At 45.1% G+C, this 25,035-nt stretch overlaps 1 protein-coding gene across 2 annotated transcripts in view; it reads left to right on the top strand.

Annotated features, from left to right (window-relative positions):
* The window catches only part of SLC23A1 (solute carrier family 23 member 1), a 1,056,923-nt gene that overhangs the window by 250,283 nt on the left and 781,605 nt on the right, over positions 1–25,035 (top strand). For both annotated transcript variants that reach the window (XM_077473737.1, XM_077473738.1), the window contains exon 5: positions 5,595–5,683. In XM_077473737.1, the coding sequence (XP_077329863.1) occupies positions 5,595–5,683 (89 nt within the window). The remainder of the gene's footprint in view (positions 1–5,594; positions 5,684–25,035) is intronic.

The following is a 25,035-nucleotide window of genomic DNA, read 5'->3' as shown; positions in this document are numbered from 1 at the left end:
CCAATAGACGACATGAACAGTCCATGGCTGCACAACAGCAGATGCATAAGGAAGAGTTGCAAGCTTTGCGCCAAAGCCAACAACAACTTATCGAGCACCTGATAGTAAATCGAGAGGCGCCTGTGGTTGCTAATCCACCCACAGTGATGGGAGCCGCTCCAGAGATTTTTTTTGGGAGAAGGACTGTGCAGAAAGCGCTGCAAAAGATGACTGCTGAGGACGATGTTGAGGCCTATCTAACAGTATTTGAGCGCGTGGCTGAGCGAGAGAAGTTACCAGCCGCTGAGTGGGCAGAGGTAATTGCGCCCTATTTAACAGGTGAACCTCAAAAGGCCTACTATGACCTCAGTGAGCAAGAGGTTAAGGACTATACTCGGCTAAAAGAGGAGATACTTGCCCGACTAGGAGTTACTACTGCAGTCCGTGCCCGGAGGGTACGCAACTGGAGCTACAGTCTGGACAAATCAGCGAGGTCCCAGATGTATGACCTAATCCATTTGGCAAGAAAGTGGTTGGAGCCAGACACTTCTACTCCTGCACAAATCCTAGAGAAGGTCGTGATGGATCGCTACCTCCGAGCGCTTCCTACTGACCTGCAACGCTGGGTGGGACAAGGTGATCCTAAGAATGCAAACGAACTTGTCAACCTTGTGGAGAGGTTCCAGGCGACTGAGGACTACCTCCGTGATGTTCCTGCAGCATCTTCACCTCCCCGGAGCGCCAGATCTGTGCCGTCAGCTGGTAAGAGACTTCCATCTATTGGGGGAGTGTGGAGGGGTGCTGATGGAGGGAAAAGGGCTCAAGTGGTGTCTCAGGGACAAAAGACTGGTGATGGTCCCGGGTGGCTAAGGGGCTCTGAAAAGGACTCCTTGCCAAAGAGACCAGGCCCTATCCAGTGTTGGAGATGCCATGAGGCGGGACACGTGTCTGCCCATTGCCCTCTTACCACTGAACCCATGGAGTGTGACGCTAGCCGGCGTCAGTCGCTGTTTGCGGAACCATCTTGTGCTGCAGTTCCTGGACTAGAGACTGAACCGCAAATCTGCAATATTACCATCAATGACCTTCCCGTTGAGGCGTTAATGGACTCGGGAAGCCTTGTAACCTTGGTGCATGCTAGCCTGGTGGCTGGGGACTTAGAGTTTAAAAAGCATATGAGTGTTGTGTGCATACATGGTGATACCAAAGTGTACCCTATAGTGCTGGCTAAAGTCGGGACTGAACAAGGCACCGTACAATATGAAGTGGGTGTGGTAAAAAACCTCATGCATAATGTAATATTGGGGCGCGATTTTCCATTGTTCTGGGCTCTCTGGGAAAAAAGAAAAATCGCCAAAAGGAGTGGGGATACCTCTAAGGGGGTTGCTTTGTCCCCTGTGAATGATAGAAGTGTGCAGGATGAAAATGATTGTTCTCCTTTGCAGGTCCTGGCTGGGGAGGAGGAGGCTCCTCCCACTGAGCAAAATATACTAGACTTAGAGGTGTCTAGGGATAATTTTGGCGCTGCACAATTACAGGACCCCACTCTCAAAAATGCGAGAGAGCAGGTTGCTGTTATGAATGGGGTACCTCAGGAACCAGATGCTGAAAAAAGATTTCCACATTTTTCGGTGACTAATGATCTTTTCTATAGAGTCAATAAGGTTAAGGATGAGATTGTGGAACAGCTTCTGGTACCTAAGCCGTACCGGCGTCAGGTGCTTGACATGGCACATAACCATGTTCTTGGGGGACACTTGGGGACTGACAAAACGCGAGAGAGGGTTCTCCAGAGGTTTTTTTGGCCGGCGATATATGATGACATTAAAAAATACTGCGAGTCGTGCCCCACATGTCAGGTTAGTGCCCCAGTGTCACATTTTCGCAGTCCTTTGGTTTCGCTCCCTATTATAGAGGTGCCTTTTGAGCGTATTGCCATGGATCTAGTGGGTCCCGTGGTAAAGTCAGCTAGAGGACACCAGTATATTTTGGTAGTCATAGATTATGCGACCCGCTATCCTGAGGCTGTACCCTTAAGAAACACTGCATCTAAAACAATTGCACGTGAGTTGTTTTATATGTTCTCTATGACTGGGATCCCCAAAGAAATCCTAACTGACCAAGGTACGCCATTTATGTCAAAACTGATGAAGGAATTATGCAAACTATTTAAAGTCTCACACATCCGTACCTCTGTATACCACCCCCAGACGGACGGATTGGTGGAGAGATTTAATAAAACTTTGAAACATATGTTGAAGAAAGTGGTGGGAAAAGATGGTCGTGACTGGGATCATTTATTGCCCTACCTCATGTTTGCTATTAGGGAGGTGCCCCAAGCATCCACAGGGTTCTCACCATTCGAGTTGGTCTATGGTCGTCACCCTAGGGGTCTACTGGACATTGCAAAAGAGACATGGGAGAGTGAGTCCACCCCATACAAGAGTGTTATTGAGCATGTAGCACAAATGCAGGACCGTATAGCCACTGTAATGCCCCTGGTAAGGGAACACCTCCAGAGAGCTCAAGAGGCCCAAAGTAGAATTTACAACCGGTCCGCAAGAATCAGGACATTCAACCCAGGCGATAGGGTCCTTATACTAGTCCCCACTGTTGAGAGTAAATTCTTAGCGAAGTGGCAAGGTCCTTATGAAATTGTTGAAAAGATCAGTGAGGTGAACTACAAGGTGCACCAACCAGGTAGAAGGAAGCCTTTCCAAGTTTATCACATAAACTTGATCAAGCCCTGGAAAGACAGGGAATCCTTGGTGGCGACAAATACTGTTAATAATTTGTCACCACCAATCCCCCCAGTCAAGGTAGGTGATGCTCTATCAGTGTCACAGAAACAGGAGGCTCTGGAATTTTTACAGAAAAACAAAAACAAGTTCTCTGACCTCCCAGGGCGTACCCACCTCATCCATCATCACATTGAAACTGAGCCTAGAAGCAGAGTAAACCTAAAGCCCTATAGGATACCGGAGGCACGTAGGAAAGCCGTATCTGCCGAGGTAAAACGTATGCTTGATCTGGGGGTAATTGAGGTGTCACAGAGTGAATGGTCCAGCCCGATTGTGCTAATCCCAAAGCCCAATGGAACTTGGAGGTTCTGTAATGATTTCAGAAAGTTGAATGAGATCTCCAAGTTCGATGCTTATCCTATGCCCAGGGTAGATGAGTTGATTGAGAAGTTAGGTAACGCCAGGTACATAACCACCCTCGATCTCACAAAGGGCTACTGGCAGATTCCACTTTCTGGCGAGGCTAAAAAGAAAACTGCATTCTCCACCCCTGATGGGCTATTCCAGTATGTAGTGATGCCATTCGGGTTACATGGAGCGCCTGCAACTTTCCAGAGGTTGATGGACTTGATTCTGCGACCACATCGGGATTACTCAGCCGCCTACCTCGATGATGTGGTCATTTTTAGCCCTGATTGGGAAAGTCACCTCTGTAAGGTACAGGCCGTGTTGGATACCATAAGTGATGCAGGGTTGACCATAAATGCCGAGAAGTGTGCTCTAGCCCTAGAAGAGGCCAAATATCTGGGCTACATTGTTGGGAGAGGATTGATTAAGCCACAGCTAAATAAAATTGAGGCAATACAGAATTGGCCTAGACCCCTGACAAGGAAACAGGTTAGAGCTTTCCTGGGTATTACCGGTTATTACCGTAGATTTGTGCCGAACTTTGCCTCAGTTGCTGCTCCACTAACTGACTTGACAAAGGGCGGAAAGACAGCAATGGTCACGTGGACCCCAGAGGCCGAGAAGGCTTTCCAAAGCCTTAAGTCTGCCTTGTGCCAACCACCTGTGTTAGTTACCCCCAATTTCAGGCGAGAATTTCTGGTCCAGACAGATGCCTCTAACACAGGCTTAGGTGCAGTACTCTCACAAGTAGTGAATGGTGAGGAGCATCCGGTGACGTACTTGAGTAGAAAACTAACCCCGGCCGAAAAAAATTATGCCATTGTGGAGCGAGAATGTTTGGCAGTGAAGTGGGCCCTAGAATCTTTAAAGTATTACTTGCTAGGCAGGAAATTCAAGTTGGTGACAGACCATGCCCCCCTAACATGGATGAAGTTAAACAAGGAGAGAAATGCAAGAGTGACTAGATGGTTTCTGTCCTTACAAAACTTTAATTTCACTGTGGAACACAGGCCAGGGAGATTACAGGCAAATGCTGACGCATTGTCGAGGGTGAGTTGTCTGTGGGGACAAAAGGCTCAGCCCTCCGGTCTGAAAAAGAGGGGGGGGATATATAGACATGTCACTGGAGAAGTGGTTGAGGGGGTGTACATCTCACCTAGGTTGCTACACAGTGTGAGATGGTAAGTCCAGGATGGATCAGTTTCTCAGCAGCAATATGCTGCTGAGTTGTTATTTAATCTTGCCGGGCCTGGGTTTATATGGAATGGCAGGTAGGTTTGGTAGAGGGACCTGTCATTCCACACCCCCCATCCCTTGTTCCAGTTCTGGGTTTTGGATCAGGTGAGCTTTGATCCTAATTAGCCTGGGAAGGTAAAGGCTCTGCGGGCCTGCAGGTGTTCGCTCTCAGCCAGGGAAACGAACAGTCTGTGTGTTTGAGGAAGCTGCAAGCACAGCCACTGCTGGAGCTCAAATCCACCCTGCGATATCCAGGCGAAAGACGCTGTGTTTATAAGTGTCAGATAGGTGAGAAGAACCTGTTTAGTAAGCGCCCAGCCGGGCTAGGTTGTTTGTTTTGTTATTATTTTGTTCCTGTTATACACAAGAAGCACGGTGTTGCTGTATATTTTGTTTGTTGGACTGTTTGTACCACGAATAAACGCCAAGGTCTGCTTTATAAAGTCCAAGTCTGCTGTGAACTGTGTCCAAACACACCCTACCCTGGGAAGATCCCTTACAGTATGTATGTATGTGTGTATATATATATATATATATATATATATATATATATATATAATGTGTATATATATATGTATGTATATGTATATGTGTGTATATATATATATATATTGTGTGAACAGCACCTATTAACGCTATAGGCACGTTTGAGAAAGTGTGAACAAGCCCTAATTTTGTATACATTGTTTATCTATGGCAAACTATAAGGCTCGGTTCACACAGCGGTGACTTGTCCAGGCGACTTCGCCGCCTGACAAGTCGCGCTCCGTTCTGTACTATGGAACCGTTCTAATAGGAGCGACTCAAGTCGCTCTGACTTAGAAAAAAGGTTCCTGTACTACTTCAGGCGACTTGCATTGACTTCTATACAGAAGTAATTTTGCAAGTCGCCGCTGATCGTGTACAGGTCGCGGTGCTGCAAGTCGTGCCGCCCCTGTGTGAACCGAGCCGTAAAGTATAGAATGATTTCAAATTGCCCTGTTATGGCTTTGGTGTATTGTAAGACAGTCTCCCCCCTCCCCTCAATATGTTGTTAAATATTAGGAATTCCCTGAAAACTGTGACCCATATAAATGCAGTCATCTTTTTAAATTATCTATTACTTATACAGTAGTAGGGGCATCATTATGTTCTATGCAAGCTTGCATGCTTAATATTTTGAACATTTATGATATTGCAGTTACTTCTATAAGCATCTTATGCAAGATCAAATCACTGTTTATATTTCAGACTACCTCTCTTTCAAGCAAGTGCGTTTGCATTTTTGGTCCCTGCTAGAGCCATTCTATCTCTGGATAAATGGAAATGTCCCTCTGAAGGTAAATAAACGGTAGTATTCATAACAAAATAAAATATATGCATGCTTTTTCTTGCTGGTGTGTGGTGTTTTTTGTTTTTGGGATAGGGCCCATGTGCAAAATGTTCCTATTTTTTATTTATTTTTATTTTTTTGCAACGTATTTCTTCCTCCCTGAATTGTTGGACAGTGATTTAAGTGAATGTGTCCCTAAGCATGGAAATGGTGTGAATGTTTTTGGAGTCCAAGCAGAGGGAAGATGTTGTTTGACTGTCACTGCAGGCTTGTTCAGGTACCCTGCCCCTAGCAACCAAACAAGAGTACTTCAATTAACTTCATGAGGAGGAGAATTTCTAGCCAGGGACAGCAATAAGACTGGAGGAGACATGCAGCTGGAAGGAGGGAAAGAAAACTACATCAGGGGTGCCCAAACTTTTGAAGAGCGAGGGCCACTTAAGCGACTTGGTAACCGGTCGCAGGCCACAATGAGCGGAGCAGTGGATGGCATGTCCGTGTCCACTATGCATTTGGAGAGTGGAAACGGACGCATGGATACTTTTTAGCGGATTGTATTGGAGGTAGAATACAAGTCGGTTTATGTCTGCCACTACTTAGAGGTGAATGGAGGGTCCAATTGGTCGGACTGTCGGAGGGAAAGGGGTTCAAGGCTGCTTTCACACTGATGCGCTGCCGTATACCCACATCACGCGTGCAACGCAGTGTACCTTTTGGCTTTCCTGCTGTTTGGAATAGCTTTTTATTATATTCTGCAGGTTTGGTGCACTTTCAGAGGTCCGGGGGGCCACATCAGAGGGCTCCACGGGCCACTGGTTGGGCACCCCTGAACTACATGGTCCAGGACCACATGGCTGCCCCTGGAGGAGAGCTGCTGCCCGGTTCAAATGACGGAGACAAAGCCACTGCTAGCTGTAAATACTCTACCCAGAGGGGTAACTACAGGGGCGCAATTTTGACCTGGCTCAAGGAGACCTCTATGTCCTCCATCTTATCCTTGCAGCTGCTGAAAGCCTGCTTTTCCTCGGTTCCTTCCCACAGGCATTCAGCAGCTGCAACAGGAAGATGGAGGGCATCAGCCCCTCCTGCTGCCCCCAGCCATGTGGCCTCCTCTGGTCCCCCTGCACCATTGCTGGCTTCCCCTTCTCCCACAAGCTGCTGCAGGGGATGCGTTCAGGATGGAGAGTGGGGGAAGGGCTGGTAAATGTTTACCAGCCTCTTGCTTTTCTCAATGAACACAGTGAGAGATCGGTACAGATCACTACTGAATGGGAAACTCTGCACAGAGCTCTTCCTGTCCATTCATTCCATGCAGCTAGGGCTGCAAAGGTAGAGATTGAGGGCTGTGTTCTCAATCTCCATTTCTTTGTCTCAAAGGTGAAACATGAGAGGTCTGTTTAGACCCCTGATATTTTACCAAAGCTCTTTAAAAAAGAAAATAAAAAAAGAAAATTGTAAAAAAATAAATAAGATAAAATGGTAAAAGATAATAAAAAAACTACTGACCCCAGTGGCAGAACTACCTGGGTCGATAAGATCGCACTTACAAGTGGACCCTGGCATTCCACCACCATGGGACAACCCCAAGATGGCTGGAAGGGGGCCAGCAGCAGAATATGTGAAAGGGTCCTGCTGCAGGGCCATAATAAAAGGACCCGTGATGGATCTAAAGGGCCCCAGGATCAGTGGGAAGGCCCCAGATGGGGGTAAGGGGGAGGGGTAAAACACTTCATGTTTTCTTGCATCGGGACCCTGAAGGTGCCAGAAACTGTATGGCGGTTTCGATGTTTGAGAGCATCATAGATGGTGTGTGTGTGTGTGTGTGTGTGTGTACCAGAGACCATAGTGTTCGTTAGCTGCTGTTCCCGAATGTTGTACCAGAGACCAGTGGTTTTTATATTAGACTGCTGTTGTAGACCCCCAGTGAGAAATGGAGAGAGACTTTCATCTGGGACTTTAGGAGTCGTAGTTCTATTCAGGGCATGAGTCATAATTCCTCGCTAGGACTTTGAGAGACTAAACAGGACTCCAACCAAGTTTATGCTTCATTTATTACTTGCACAGTTTAGGAGATATTTACTGTACATGCAGCCGGTGACATCACCAGTGCATGCGCTGTAAAGGAATGGCCATTCCTTTACAGTCCTATACTGTAAGCGGCAGCTCACATGTGCGGTAGTGACGACATTGCGGCTCCGGCCACTCACAAAACCGGAGTCGAACCCAGAAGAAAGACTGAGTGAAGATGGGAGCCCTCTCAGCCATGATTGGAGGGCTTCATTTTCAGGTACGTTTCACATAATGTGCTAGTATGTGATGCATACTAGCATATTATGGCTTTACCTTGCAGGTTGCTTGTCTGCAGTGCCATTACAGCTGAACAAGGAAGGCAAGAGAACCATAGTTCCTTTATGGTCTCCTGGGTCTCTGGGGAATAGGTAAGCTATCAGATTGGATGCTGCTGCCCCATGTGACTCTAGCAGCCATATTGGGTTAGGCAGAGCCTAAGGCCCTGACTCTCAGGCTTGAGACGAGGAAGGAAAGGTTCCAGATGAGAAGGGAAAGCATAGGGTTCACAACTTCTCTGTACCTCTTTCCACTTGGGTACAAGGCAGCCAGGCCACATTCTGCCCCTCCTAACAGGCACTGCCAATTCGACTGAAACCTGCTCTCTACACGCTGTTGAGTCCCGTTCTGGATACCGGGTTGGGCTGTCTTCCCACTGGGTTTATTGTGAACTGTCTGCATTATTTCAATACAAGTTCTTTACATCCGCACTTGACTATGTGTTTTTTGATGCTGCACCCCACCAACACGTGCACTGCATGTTAGTTGTTTCACATTCAAACAATGAAGTAGCAGAACTAAAGCCCCATACACACTGTCAGATTTTCTGCTGATTTTTTATTTATTTTTTTCCTTCAGATTTACCAAAACTGTATAATATGAGGTCAAACGTTAGGAGTTTTAATGTGTATGCAATCAGGCAGGACCTTGCACTACATGGTTTTGGTAAATCTGAAGGACAAAATCAGCAGAAAATCTGATGGAGTGCTTAACCACTTAAGGACCGCCGTATTGCCATTGTACGTCATCGCAATGGCACAGGCAGGCACAAGCACGTACATGTACGTGCCTGCCTTCCAGCGGGTGGGGGGTCCGATCGGACCCCCTCCCGCTGGATACGGCGGTCCGGTTCGCTTCAGGAGCGATCCAAGATGAGGGTATGGCTGTTTGGTTTCTGGCCACCCCCTCTCGATCGCTCCTGGCCAATGAGAAGCTTCCTCCCACTGTGTATTGTATACACAGGCAGGGAATAAGTGATGTCATTCTCCTCGGGGCGGTCTTTTTGATCGGACTACGAGGAGAAGACAAAGTAAGTCTGCACCAACACTATTCTAACACATAGGCACACAAATTCCCCCCCAGTCACAGTGTCACTGATTGCAGTGATCATTTATTTACTGATCACTGCATTCAGTGTCAGTTGTAACAGTAAAAACTGTCAGGGCAGTTAGTGTTAGGTCCAGGGTAGCCCCCTACCCCCCCCCAATAAAGGTTTAACCCCCTGATTGCCCCTAGAGTTAACCCTTTCACCCCCTTTGGCCAGTGTCACTAAGCGATCATTTTTCTGATCGCTGCATTAGTGTCGCTAGGTAGCTAGTTATTTTTTTTAGGTTCACCGCCAGGTTTTTATAGCGCTAGGTACCCCGATATACTACCTAATAATGGTTTTAACCCCCTGATTGCCCCTAGATAACCCTTTCACCAGCGATCACAGTATACGTGTCACTGGTGACGCTGGTTAGCCAATTAGTTATTTAGGTTCCCCATCAGGTTTTTATATAGCGCCAGGGACCCCCATATACTACCTAATAAAAATGTGAACTCCCTAATTGCCCCTAGTTAACCCTTTCACCAGTGATCACTGTATAAGTGTTACGGGTGACTCTGGTTAGTTTGCTTTTTATAGCATCAGGGCACCCACCATTTATTACCCAATAAAGGTTTAACCCCCTGATCACCCGGCGGGTGATATCAATTAGGTTTTAGGGTCAGGGTCTGCGTCGCCCCAGGCAGCGCTAGGTTAGTGCCAGTACCGCTAACACCCACACGCAAAGCATAAACCTCCCATAGTGGTATAGAATCTGAACAGATCAATATCTGATCTGATCAGATCTATACTAGCATCCCCAGCAGTTTAGGGTTCCAAAAAAACGCATTGTTAGCGGGATCAGCCCAGATACCTGCTAGCGCCTGCATTTTGCCCCTCTGCCCAGCCCACCCAAGTGCAGTATCGATCGATCACTGTCACTTACAAAACACTAAACACATAACTGCAGCGATCACAGAGTCAGGCCTGATCCCTGCGATCGCTAACAGTTTTTTTGGTAGCATTTTATATTTAAATCCGGAAGGCAGTGCTTGGTTTTCGGGGTCCCGTACGTGGCTAGGCTCCCAAAAAGTCCCCCATATGTGGTATCCCCGTACTCGGGAGAAGCAGCAGAATTTATTTTGGGGTGTAATTTGACTCATGCCCATAGCATGTGTGAGCAATATATCATTTAGTGACAACTTTGTGCAAAAAAAAAAAAAAAATTGTAAAATTCCTGCAACTTGTGGCAAAATATAAAATATTTCATGGACTCAACATGCCTCTCAGTAAATAGCTTGGGGTGTCTACTTTCCAAAATGGGGTCATTTGGGGGGGTTTTGTGTTTTTTTGGCATTTTATGGCCTTCGAAACTGTGATAGGTAGTGAGGAGTGAAATCAAAAATTTGCACCCTTAGAAATCCTGAAGGCAGTGATTGGATTTCGGGGTGCCGTACGCAGCTAGACTCCCAAAAAGTCCCACATATGTGGTATCCCCATACTCAGGAGAAGCAGCAGAATATATTTTGGGGTGCAATTCCACATATAACTATGGCATGTGTGAGCAATATATCATTTAGTGACAACTTTTTGTAAACTTTTTTTTTTTTTTTTTTTTTTTTTTTTTTTTTGTGTCATTATTCAATCACTTGGGACAAAAAAATAAATAAATATTCAATGGTCTCAACATGCCTCTCCACAACTTCCTTGGGGTGTCTACTTTCCAAAATGGGGTCATTTGGGGGGGGTTTGTACTGCCCTGCCATTTTAGCACCTCAAGAAATGAGATAGGCAGTCGTAAATTAAAAGCTGTACAAATTCCAGAAAATGTACTCTAGTTTGTAGACGCTATAACTTTTGCGCAAAGTAATAAATATACGCTTATTGACATCTTTTTTACTAAAGACATGTGGCTGAATAAATTTTGCCCTAAATGTTTGACTAAAATTGAGTTTATTCGATTTTTCTTATGACAAAAAGTAGAAAATATCATTTTTTTTCTCAAAATTTTCAGTCTTTTTCCATTTATATCGCAAAAAATAAAAATCGCAGAGGCAATCAAATACCATCAAAAGAAAGCTCTATTTGTGGGAAGAAAAGGACGCAAATTTCGTTTGGGTACAACATTGCATGACAGCGCAATTACCAGTTAAAGCAGTGCAGTCCTTAGGCTGTTTGTTGGTCCGGGGGTGAAGTGGTTAAAGTGGGATGCCCCCCCCAAAAAAAGTCGGCAGCTACAAATACTGCAGCTGCTGACTTTTAATAATTGGACACTTGCCTGTCCCAGGGTCCAGCGATGTGGGGGAACGAAGCCCCCCCCCCCTCATTCCCTGCTCCGCTCACGGTGCCGTCATTCTTACTGTGGGCACCCAGCTGTGGCTTCACAGCCAGGCATCCACTGCACGAGCGGCGCAGGGCGCCGTGATATGCCGCACAGTCATCTGGGACACGTGACAGGTCCCAGATGACTGTGCGGCGTATGATTCAGGATGCAGGACTACTGGATCACTAACACAGATCCCAGTGGGAGCTAGATCATAGATTACCCAGGGTGCGGAGTCTAAGAGCAAGCAGGTGATCACCAGTGGTGAGGGTGGACTTCGCTGTAGTCTGGCTCCAGGTCGTGGCCCCTAGGGTCTCACAGCTCATGCTCACGGTAGACTACAGGAGAAGGAAACAGCAGGCTGGAACAACAAGAATAGTAAAGGGATAAGGCAGAGGTCAGGGCAACTAGCAGACAGGAACAACAGAGTACACGGCAAAGGTTCAGGGTCACAGGCAGACAGGGATGGTTGGGGACACGCCAAGGTCGGTAACAGAGACAAACGTAGAGCACACGGCAAGCAGGAAACGGGAAGCCAAACACACAGTGAATACACAATGGTTAACTAGCGGTGCACAGGTTAATATAGGGTTTCCTGATAGGGCCTGGGGTGGAGCCATGCTTTGAGGAGAGGTTATAAAATCAACCAGGCGGCAGTGGCTGGTCTCTTATGCCGCGTACACACGAGCGGACTGTATGGCGTACTTAGTCCGTCATACAATCCGACGGACAGTCCGTCATACTTTCGACTGAACGGACTTGACCACACACGGATACCCAAACAGTCCGTCGAAAGCTTGCACGATGACGTGTACAGCACGTACGATGGGACTAGAAATGGGAAGTCCAATACACAGCAAAGCACCCTTCCGCCGTGTAAATCCTTTCTGGGCATGCGCCATTCTTAGTCCGTCGAACTAGCCTACTGACGAGCGGATTGTCCGCTGAAACCAAAGTACGACGGACAGAATTTCGAAAAATCCGAAATACTTAGTACGCCAGACTGCACACTAAAAAAGTCCGCTGAAGCCCACACACGAGCGGACTGTCCGCTGAAATGTGTTTCAACGGACTAAGTACGCCATACAGTCCGCCCGTGTGTATGCGGCATTAGTCTGAACAGGAAAGGCAAGCGGACAGAGAAGGATTACTGCATAACCATGACAGCCAATTTACAGGCATACTATAGACCAGGTATGAAATTTAAATGAATAGTTCACTTTTATTGTTTTATTTTAAGCATTATTAAAATCACTGCTCCCAAAAAAACAGCCTTTTTTTGCATTGATATATGTCCCCTGGGGCAAGACTCAGGCCCCCAAACACGTTTTATGACAATAACTTGCATATAAGCCTTTAAAATTAGCCATTTTTTATTTTTCATGTTCGTGTCCCATAGACTTTAATGGTGTTCACGTGTTTGAACAAATTTTGTGCCTGTTCGCATGTTCTGCTGCGAACCGAACTGGGGGATGTTCGGCTCATCCCTATTGGAAATCGGTCATGAAACACAAATTTGACACAAATAGAGCTTTTGGTGGTAATTGATCAACACTTTTTTTTTTTTTTTTCCAATATAAACAAAAAAATACCAAACCTTTTGTAAAAAAAAAATATTTTCTGTTATCAAACATATCCAATAAAATCAAACTTGGATCAAAATGTATTCTGCTACATGTTTTTGGTTAAAAAAATCCCCAGACCTCATTCACCAAGCAAAAGACACCCCCTCCAAATTTGGGGAAATATGGTCTTGCTGGCTGTACTTCGTCACAACCGACGGATTCATTCAACTCATGAATTATGACATACCCTTGAAGAGCTGCGGCGGAAGGGTCAAATTCTCAACCCGACATCCCCCTTTCCCCTCCTTCATGCTACAAGAACTCAGATAACCCCCCCCCCCCCCCCAACCTTCCCTAAAATATTCATAGCTACTCCCTCTGATCCCTTACATACTTCCCCCTCCTTTCTTTTCTTGCTTCCCACAACGCAATTTATTAAAATATAACAGCAATCATACGAAGTATGACCTGACAGTCTCTGATAGATACAGAGAGAACAGAGACTTGGCAATCAATAAGATGTGCTAGTCTCAAGACGAAACAAACACAGCCTTGTACACATGCCAGAAACATCAGATCAATGTATCCAATGACCGTCTTGTTAATTGCACTACGTAACAATTGACCTATTTTAAATGATCACATTTCTGTAATCTACTGTTTATTAAAGTGGCTGCACCTGCAAATATGCTTTCTAATGTCTTGTCTTTATCATTTTTTTTTTTTTTAATTCTCTATTTACATCCAATTTTCATCATTACAAAGCTAAAAAGAGATAAAACAACGCATACAGAACATAAAAATAGAGGGGGTAGTACTATTTTGTTCCTCAGCTATTACCTCTAGTACCTCTCAATCACTTATACACGTTCTTACTTAGCTTACTTTATTTCCTATTATTTATTCTCCTCCTATTTCTTAATAACTTCAGTCCCTCCATTTCCCACCTCTTCCTCCACTATATAATAAATATATATAAAATTTTCTCTATGATATTACGCACCAGTGGGGAAAGGGGATCTCCTTCCCCTCTCCTCCCTACAACCTATATACCTCACTGTATTTCTTAATTGACTGACTTAAAGATTTTCCATCTCTCCCATCTTCTCTGGGGTTCCCTACCTCCTTCTTCATCAATTTAAAATATTCCATCCTAAATATGTTGCCTATTTTCTCAAACCATTCTTTTATTGTAGGTCTTTCCACTTCCTTCCATTTTTTTGGGGAATCGTGCTCTTAGCTGCGTTTAGTAATTGAGGTATCAAAGATTTTTTTTATATTCTTTTAAAATTAAATCTGTCCCGTGGAATAGGCATACCCAAGGATTTACGGGAACCTGGACATTAGTTCTCTCTTGCATATCTTAATATGTCCTCCCAATATCTTTTGATCTTTGGGCAATTCCACCACACATGAGCCATAGATCCTATTTGCCCACATCCCCTCTAGCATTTCCCAAATTGTCCACTTTGGTATTTTGTCACAATATTTTTAATCCTATACCATCTCACTAAGCACTTGTAATTTGCCCTCCAGAGTGAAGCGTACCTCCCTCCCTATGCCTATACCCTTTGTTTTGTTAACAAGGATACTGCGGGGAGTACAATCTGATCCTAGACTCATGGCATAAATGCCTTTCCTGTAGGAAAACAATCCCTGCACCATACTGCTGAACCTCATTCAACACTTTGTCTCTTTACAGGTTAATTCAGGCCTCTGACGTTATACGTTAAGAGATTAACAGTAGTCATACATAATGGGCGGTACGCAAAAAAATAAACACAGAGGTGATCAAATCCCACCAAAAGAAAGCTCTATTTGTAGGAAAAAAAAGGACAAAAAATTTATTTGGGTACAGTGTTGCATGATTGAGTAATTGTCATTCAAAGTGTGAGAGCACCAAAAGCTGAAAATTGGTCTGGGCAGGAGGGGTGTTTAAGTGCCCAGTAGGCAAGTGGTTAATAAATAACAGCTCGTACACTACTCACACCTGTTCCACCCTCCACCCCTCCCCTTTTTTTTTGTTCTTTACCTCTTCTTTTTTTTTTTTTTCTTTTTTTTCTCTCTTCTCCTTTTCAACCCTCTCTCCCTCCCCTTATTCTCAGTCCAATACACAGTCTATTATGCTCTCTGCCATTCTCTTTCATCGCTGATCACTCCTTCTCCATCTTGTCATCCAGGGAGCGTTGGAACCGGGATTTCAAATTTTTTACAGAAGTCCTGTAGCTCATCTATAAATTTTAATCTTACTGTTCTTCCTTCACTATGCACAACCAATGCTGCCGGGAATCCCCAGCTATATTTTATATTTGACCTCCTTAGCTGTTCCAGTTTTAATTGTCTTCTTCGGGCCAGTGTCTTCCCCCCCCCACACAAGTCTGCAAACACCTGCAGCGCTACTTGTTTGTATTGCAGCGGCGGCCTCCCTCTAAGGTTGCTCCATATTTTTACTTTGTCTTCATACTGGTGAAATTTTATAATATCATCTCGGGGGGGGGGGGGTCTTCTTTCCTCAGGCCCAGGGGGTTCCTGATCCTGTGTACTCTATCAATCTTTCACTCCTCGACCCAGAAAGGGGTTAAATATTGTTTGCATTATTTCCTCTAGATTTTCTCCATTTTGTTCTGGTAAAGCTCTTACTCTTAAAGAGGAAGTAAACCCTGATGGGTTTACTTCCTCTTTTTTTCCCTGCAAAGGTAAAGCATAATGGACTACTATGCATCGCATAGTAGCTCATTATGTGTCACTTACCTGACACAGGAGCCAGCGAAGTCGCCGCTGATCCCTGTAGTCCGCCGCATCCATGTTGCTGGTGGCGTCTCGCAGCTCCGACAAATCACAGCGGCGAAGCCGCGATGACGTCACTCCCGCGCATGCGCACGGGAGTCGCATCTCGCAGCTCCGCCGCTGCCACTCGGCGAAGCCGCGATGACGTCACTCCCGCGCATGCGCACGGGAGTCGACAAATTAGGCAAATCCATTCATGGATTTGCCGCATTTAGTGTGCCTACGCGCCGCTGTCTACGGCGCATGCGCCGTAGACAGCGGTGCCCATTTTCGGGCAAATATCTCCTAAACCATATAGGTTTAGGAGATATTGCTTGGACCTACAGGTAAGCCTTAATCTAGGCTTACCTGTAGGTCCAAGTTGTTTGGAAGGGTTTACTTCCTCTTTAAATTTTGGCGTCTGTTTTGTTTTTCCTGCTCCTGCAGCTTATATGAAAAGTTCCTCTGGTTTAATTGAAACCTCTTTACTTGTGTTTTTAATTCCACTATCTCTTGCGCTTGTTTTTCTGCTTTCTCCTCTGCTTCCTCTACCCAGCCTAACATTTGTTCTCTCACTTTTAATCAAATTTTCCAACTTCTCAAACATTTCAAATAACTCCATTTTAGTTGGTATTTGAGATCAACTTCTCTGTTCTTCTCCTTCACTTATATCTATTTCTCTCTCCATTTCCAGCTTTCTCTGAACCCCTTTTGTTTAGCCAACTCTTTCTTAGAGGTTTTTATCCCTTGAGATTTTTTTTTTTTCCACTCCTGGGCTTTTGGGGTTCCCCTCCTTAGTTGTTAAGTACTTGTGGATTGTACTTGCATTTTCGCTTGTTCTTAAGCTCTCCCTTGTAATTTTTGGTTCAGCTGTTCTTTGGGAGCGCCCTCTCATATATTACGCTTTATTTTTTGTTTATTTTTTTTTTTCACAATCTCGGCTCTAAAATTGGGTATTTACAGAATTTTTATATTTATAAATCACACAGAGGGGAACACTACAATAGGAGGCAGTGTTAGTGGTGTACACATGTTAGTTATTCAAGTAGCGGGGGGGGCACTATCACATGCTAGCAGGGAGGTGAGGGCGAGGAGGACACAGGAGCAGAAAGGAGACGGAGAGCAGACTGCAAATGACGGAGGCATGTAAACTGACCACAGCTCAGCAGCCATGATACACTGTGGTCAGTTTGCATAGGAGAGGGCAGAAACTGTCAGGTTCAGCCAGGGTTTTAAGGTGTTACAGGTTACCAAATGACACAGGACAAGCACTGTGCTGTATAAAATACTTTAAAGGTGCAGGGTCTTTTTTTTTTTTTTGGGAGGGGGGGGGGGGGGGGTGTTAACAAATGCTTTAACGTATTTACTGAGAGGCATGTTGAGTCTTTGGAAGATTTTTTATTTTTTACATAAACAATTATAACATTGTCACTTTACTGAGATATTTCTCACACAAGTTATGAGTATAAGTGACATTATACCCCAAAAAGTCTCACACGTGGTATCCCCATACCACATGTGTGTGACTTTTTGGGAGCCTAGCCGAGTCCAAAATCCAATGAGCATCTCAAGGCTTTCAAAGGGCGTAATTTCTGCATTTGATTTCCTGTCTACCTATGCCAATTTCAGAGGCCCTAAAATGCCTAGATAGTACAAACACCCTCCAAATGACCCCTTTTTGGAAAGTAGACACTCCACGGTATTTTCTAAGAGGTATGGTAAGTATTTTGCAGATCTCATTTGTTGCCACAAGTATTAGGAAAATAGAGGAAAAAATAAAATAAAACGTGTCACTTCAAATTACCTATTTTTAAAACCAATACAACATAAACTACAGATAAAAGTAAACCATTCTTTCTGCTTTCTGCTATTGTTCCTTTAACCACTCCTGGACCGCTCACCACACATTTACTGCAGCAGGGCCGCCTAGCTGCTTGAAACATGCCTAGAGGTTGTTTTCTCTTTGGGGGTTGGTGCGCGCTCTGCCGGTGACCCACTCCCACTGTGATTGGACGCAGCAGGAGCCACGATAGCCGCTGGGACCCGCTGAACATTTACTGGAGAGGCAGGACGGTGGTCTGCCTATATAAACAAGGCAGACCACCGTTCTGTCACAGAGGAAGAGAGAGATCTTGTGTTCCTGCTAATAAGGTACACAGATCTCTCTCTTGCTCCAGTTAAACCATCCCCACACAGTTAGAAATCAATCCCTAGGAGCACACTTAACCCTTTGAGCGCTCCTGATGTTAACCCCTTCCTTGCCAGTGTCATTTATACAGTGGCAGTGCATATTTTTAGCACTGATCACTGTATTGGTGTCGCTGGTCCCCAAAAAGTGTGTCCAATTTGTCCACCGCAATGTCACAGTCCCGCTAAAAATCGCTGATTGCCGCCATTACTGGTAAAAATAAAAATGCTATAAAAATATTCCATAGTTTGGTTTGTGCCAAAGTTATTGCATCTACAATCAATATACCCATTAGGATTTTTTTTTTTTTTACCAAAGATATGTAGCAGAATGCATATTGGCCTTGATGAAGAAATTTGATATTTATTTTTTTTATTGGATGTGTGTGTATTTTTTTTTTATTATTATTTTTTTTTAAATCATCGGTCTTATTTTGTTGCTGTGTTGGTCACAAGTGAAGATGTGCTCTGAGGATCTCCAGGAGGAATCATTGTTGGATTCAAATGGCCTCAGTGACAGTCTGGATGGATCCGGTCTGTGGAGGCCAAGGTGGATGGTACCCAGGCCTTGTATATGAAGCGCAAGGTTTTGCCTATAACACCTCTTTGCAGGGCTTGACCCCGGGACCCAGGGCTTTGGTCATGCTACAGTACCTAAAGTTTTTCCTTGGCGGGGTGCTATTACAGGTCCAAGGGAGTGAAACCCTGATAAAAAGGAAACCAGTCCTTGAAGGTTTGCTAAACGACGCTGCCGTGATGGGTGAAGGTTGGATCTGTCTGTTAATTCAGCAGAATCCTGCAGAGGGGATAAGGTAAGGGAAGAAGCCTAGGAATTATAAAAGTCCACCTATGTGTTTTTTTTTTTTTTTTTTTTCTTTAGGTAAAAATGTTGTCATGACTTAATTCTTCACTAAAGGGAGTATGTGCGCATACCTTTTTTTTGTTTACAAACGATTTTTATTTGGTACATAGAGAAAGTACAGGGAGTAAGCATAGATATAATATAATAAATGCAATGTATATCAAGACAAACATAGAAAATCACCAAAGATACAAAAATTTTTACAAGATACAGTGCATATATATTGCAATAGTTTGTGTTTTCATTTGGTAAGGTGATGGGCTAGAGCCATAATAGTGCAGTAAACCGTAGACAATCATGTATAAGAGACCCGATTTCAGGGAGTATTAAAAAAGGAGGTAGAGTGGTTAAACCAGGGATCCCATTTCTTTCTATATAAATGTGTGGAATTCTGTGTGGTATGGAATATCTTTTCCATCAGATTAATGTTATTAATTCTGATTTTGAGGTGATCCAAGGGGACGGAAAGCGATTTCCAATGAAAAGCAATTAGCCAATGAATTGCGACACATATTGTATGAATCAATCTCATATTGTAAGTGGAAAGAGAGGGGAAAGGGGCATATAGGAGGCAATTCTGTAGGGTTAGTTTTATGTTTTTATTTGAGATCACTGAGGCAAAATTTTCTAACTGTGTCCATATGTATGTAATTTTGGAACAATCCCAGAAGATATGTGAGAATGAGCCCAGGGAATTACAGCCTCTGAAGCATGTATTAGGTGTTATGGGGTATATTGAGTGTAATTTTACTGGGGTATAGTACCATCTGGTAAATAATTTTAGTGCTGTCTCTTTGACTGTGATTGATCTCGTGCATTTGTGTAGATGTGCGCATACCTTAATCTGTAGTCTTCAGCTTAGTGTCAGTCTGTATGTGGCTGCAGCAGCTTGCACAGGGGGATTCCTCTCAAGGTAAGAGATCTGTCATGCTTTTCTCCCATCTGAGGGGACCAGGAGGGTTAGGGAATTAGAAATTGGTTTACCCCCCCCCCCCCCCCCCCACATGTTTTTTCTTTCCAAAGAAAGCTTGTGTCATTAGGTTCTCCCTCCAAAGAGATTCTCAGTTCTCTATCCCATGGAGGAGAAATGCACCAAAAATGGAATGTACCAGCAGTTGACGCTGTGATTTCCAGTGTGAATAAAAGTCTAACTTGTCCAGTAGACAATGCACAATTGCCTAGGCATCCAACAGATAAAAGGTTGGAATTCCTGTTAAAGTCTTCTTTTTCTTTGGCAGGTGCCGTTACTCAGCCTGCAGTCACTGCAATAGGCAACTGTCAGTCCCTAAAAGACCAATTTAGACAGGCTCTTAAAGGGGTTCCTGTACAACAAGCCAGAGATTTGGCCGAACTGCCAAGAGCATTATGTTTTGCCATAGATGCCATAAAGATTCTATTCACCGGGCATCCCATTTCGCGCTTGTGCTATCCTGTTTCCCCAAAAATAAGACCTAGCGGGATTGTCGGTGATGGCTGCAATATAAGCCCTAGTTAAAGTCCTTGTAGGTCTTATTTTCAGGGTAGGGCTTATTTTCGGGGAAAACCGGGTAGGGCTTATTTGGGGGTTAGGGCTTATATTGCAGACATCACTGACAATCACGCTAGGTCTTATTTTCTGGGAAACAGGGTAGTACACATGCGTAGAATCCTGTGGTTAAAAAATTGGCCAGCCGAAGCACCATGCAAAAGGCTCCTAGCTTGTTTTCCTCTTCATGGGGATCGGCTATTTGGGGATGATTTGGACAAATGCATCCAAACGATTTCCAGTGGGAAAAGTACTCTTTTTGCAAGTCAAAAGAAATAATAAACACCCTTCATTTAAGGGAACTCTTTCCTCTGTGCCAGGGGCATCTGCCTCTAGGCAGTGGCGATGGCCTCCGCCATCAGAACATAGAGGAAAATCTCAGGATCAGGCCCAGGCACAAAAGTCCCAGGGTCAGAATCCTGCAAAACAGAATTCTAAAGCCTCATTATGAAGGAGTGTCCCCACCTTGCCAGGGTTGGGGGAAGACTTCTGCAGTTCCCAGAAGTCTGGCAAGTGGAAATTCAGGACAGATTGGTCATCTCCACAGTAACTCTAGGGTACAAACTAGAATTTCGGGACTTTCCACTGTCTGGTTTTCTGAGGTCAAACGTTCCCAAAGATCCAGGGAAAAGGCAATCTCTGTTTCGGGCACTAGACAGATTAATGGCTCAGGGGGTGATCATACAAATCCCCACAGAAGAGCAAGGTTTGGGGTTTTATTCAAACCTCTTTACGGTACCAAAACCGAATGGAGATGTCAGACCCATTCTAGATCTAAAAAATCGAAATCAGTTCCTGAAGATCCGCTCCTTTCGCATGGAGTCGATCAGGTCAGTGGTTTCTATCTTACAAGGAGGAGAACTTCTGGCATCTGTTGACATCAATGATGCATATCTGCATGTCCCTATATTTTCCACTCACCAAAGGTTTCAGCGGTTCAAAGTAGAAAAGCAGCATTTCCAGTTTGTAGCCTTGCCCTTCGGGCTAGCTACAGCACCCTGGGTGTTCACAAAAGTTCTGGCCCCACTTCTAGCCAGGTTAAGGGCACTGGCTATAACTGTCTTGGCATATCTAGATGATCTATTGCTAATAGACCAGTCGGTGGCTCATTTGGAGCAAAGCGTACGCATTACAACCAGTTACCTGGAAAGTCTAGGTTGGATTCTCAACCTAGAGAAATCTTCCTTTAAAACTGCTAAAAAGGCTACTTGGGTCTGATCATAGACACAGCCCAAAAGGTGTTCTTGCTTCTGGCAAAGATCAACTCCATAAGAGCATAAACAAGAAAGATGCAACGCTAAATGACATAAAAAATTATTAATTTAAAAAGTCCATAAATTAATAAACAATCCAAGGTGTCTTCAGTGATGGAAACACATAATTGCATGCAGGTGACTTTGTGAGTTAATCACACCTCCACCAATAATACAGATGGCAGCTCTTGTCACTGAGTGGACCCTTTAAGTTACAGAGGGTCGCAAACGCCTTCCCCTATTGAGTATATCAGTCATCCACAGTAGTATCCCGGGAGGCACCTCTTGACTGTATCAAGTGAACTTGCAGGCTCCACTCCAATAACGTGTGTCATAAAATCAAAAAGCAACACCTAGTGCTCTCTGTATGTATATAATTTTTTCATAAAATAATAAAAGTAGCAATTGCTCGGTATCTCACCATAAAAACAGTGGTGGGTAACGTCACCTCCGTTCCTCCGTTTGCATTACGTCCCTCAAAACAGAACTTCATCAGTGGAGCATGGAGTGAACGTCAATACCCGACTTAAATGAGCATTATCTAGACTACAACTAATAGGACCATGCCACGCAAAACTGTGTCACATGACTAGCTATCCCTTCTATTCAGGTAATCCCGCCCAGTCCCATCACTAAAAAAGACTACGTCATGACGCCCCGCAAGTACACCATGTGCAAGCTCATCATGACGCTCCTATGCTAATCCAGGGCTGACTCGTTGCGGGCGCACAGTCCAGAGAGTTACAATGCCCTCCACAGATGCCATGTGGAGGCACGTCCTGATGCACTACGATGACGTCAGGCAAAGCCTGGTGATCCATCACTGAAGACCCCTTGGATTGTTTATTCATTTATGGACTTTTTAAATAATATTTTTTTTTTTTTTATGTCATTTAGCACTGCAACTTTCTTGTTTTTGTGCTTTGCTCAGGGATTTGAATGTTGACCCTTGATGTCCAGCTGCTATTTGTTTGACAAGGGTTTATTTTACTGCACTGATTTGTTCTATATAAGGCAACTCTGGGGAGCAGTGCGAGAAAAGACAGTGGTCAAGAACAGAAAGGACCTTGCCCATCAACATAGTTGCATAGTTGGTGAGGTTGAAAAAAGACACAAGTCCATCAAAACCAACCTATGTGTGTGATTATATGTCAGTATTACATTGTATATCCCTGTATGTTGCGGTCGTTCAGGTGCTTATTTAATAGTTTCTTGAAACTATCAATGCGCCCCCCCCCCCCACACACACACGCTGAAACCACCACCTGTGGAAGGGAATTCCACATCCTTGCCGCTCTTACAGTAAAGAACGCTTTGCGTAGCTTAAAGCGGAGGTCCACCCTAAAATGGACCTCCGCTCATCTGATCCCTCCCCCCCTCCGGCGCCACAATCGGCACCTTTCAGGGGGGAGGGGGGTGCAGTTACCTGGATAATCCAGGTAACTGCACCCACTTCCGGGCTAGCTGTCTGCGGAACGAGCGTAGGTTACGCCCCCGTTCCGCAATGCCCCGCCCCCTTCAGCAAGTGCCCCGCTGCCTGCTGGGAAACACACAGCTCCCAGAGGCAGCGGGGACCGTCCGGATTGCGCCGCGCGGCTCGCGCATGCGCAGTAGGGAACCGGGAAATGAAGCCGAAAGGCTCCATTTCCTGATTCCCATACCCAAGATGGCGGCGGGACCCGGCAGCCGAGCGAGCGATCGGCTTCGGGTGCCGACATCGCGGGCGCGCTGGACAGGTAAGTGTCACTATTTAAAAGTCAGCAGCTGCAGTATTTGTAGCTGCTGGCTTTTAAAAAAAAAAAAAAAAAACGCGGAGTCCCGGTGGACTCCCGCTTTAAGGTTAAACCTCTTTTTTTTCTAATTTTAATGAGTGGCCATGAGTCTTGTTAAACTCCCTTCTGCAAAAAGTTTTATCCCTATTGTGGTGTCACCAGTATAGTATTTGTATATTGAAATCCTATCCCCTCTCAAGCGTCTCTTCTCCCCCTCCTCCCTCCTCCCTTTCCTCATAACTAATATCCTCCAGACCCTTTATTTAGCTTTTTTGCCCTTCTTTGTACTCGCTTCATTTCCAGTATATCCTTCCTGAGGACTGGTGCCCAGAACTGGACAGCATACATAGGTGTGGCCGGACCAGAGTTTTGTAGAGCGGGAGAATTATCATTTTATCTCTGGAGTTGATCCCTTTTTTAATGTATGCAAATATTCTATTTGCTTTGTTTAGGGATGAGCTTCGAGTTCGAGTTGAACTCATATTCGACTCAAACATTGCCTGTTCGGCGAACAGTGAACAATTTGAGGTGCTCGCGGCAAATTTGAAAAGCCGGGAACACCCTGTACAAGTCTATGGGAGAAATCTAAAGTGCTAATTTTAAAGGCTAATATGCAAGTTATTGTCCTAAAAAGTGTTTGGGGACCTGGGTCCTGCCCCAGGGGACATGGATCAATGCAAAAAAAGGCAGCAGGAAAAGAGGGGGGGACAAGAGAGCGCCCCCCTCCTGAACTGTACCAGGCCACATGCCCTCAACATTGGGAGGATGATTTGGGGGTCTGTGACCCCCTCAAAGCACCATGTCCCAATGTTGATGGGGACAAAGGCCTCACCCCCCACAACCCTGGCCGGTGGTTATGGGGGTCTGCGGGCGGGGGGCTTGTCAGAATCTAACAAGGGGGGCCCCCCAGATCCTGCCCCCCCTGTTTGAAATGGTAAGGGGGTACAAAAGTACCGCTACCATTTCACAAAGAAAGTGTAAAAAAAAAGTTAAAAAACAAACACACTTTTGAAAAATTCCTTTATTAAAAATAAAAATAAAGATTCCAGCGGTGGTAATCCACTCTTGCTATCTAGTGACGGATGATCATCTCTCTGAGGTCCAGCGATGGCTGATCTCTCCCTCCAGTCCAGCATAGCGCAGTCCATCCATACATCCTCTGTCTCCACTGTTGGAGACACTGCGGGATGCCGGCGCCTAACGTTTCTTATATTAGGAGAGCGGGGCCACCTGTTACCTGACCCCGCCCCCTCTGACGCTAGTGGGGGAAACCGGGCTTCCCCAATGACGTATGGGTGACCCCGCCCCCCTCTGATGTAACAGAAACCTGCGAGAAATGTTAGGCGCCGGCATCCCGTAGTGTCTCCAACAGTTTAGACAGAGGATGCATGGATTGCCTGCGCTGGACTGAGAAATCACCCGTCGCTGGATCAGATCAGCCATCGCTGGACCCTGGAGAGATGATCATCCGTCGCTGGATAGCAAGAGTGGATTACCACCGCTGGAATCTTTTTTTTTTTTTTTTTTAAATAAAGGAATTTTTCAAAAGTGTGTTTGTCTTATTTAACTATTTTTTTTATTTTTTTTTACACTTTCTTTGTACCCCCTTACCATTTCAAATGGGGGGGGGGCGGGACCAGGGGGTCCCCTTGTTAAAGGGGGCTTCCAGATTCTGATAAGCCCCCTGCCCGCAGACCCCCACAACCACCGGCCAGGGTTGTGGGGATGAGGCC

Source organism: Lithobates pipiens, unplaced genomic scaffold (assembly GCF_037356315.1).
Source record: "Lithobates pipiens isolate NorthernLeopardFrog02 unplaced genomic scaffold, aLitPip1_a1.2 Scaffold_8, whole genome shotgun sequence".
NCBI classification, from domain to species: Eukaryota; Metazoa; Chordata; class Amphibia; order Anura; family Ranidae; genus Lithobates; species Lithobates pipiens.
This window is presented reverse-complemented; position numbering and strand designations above follow the sequence as displayed.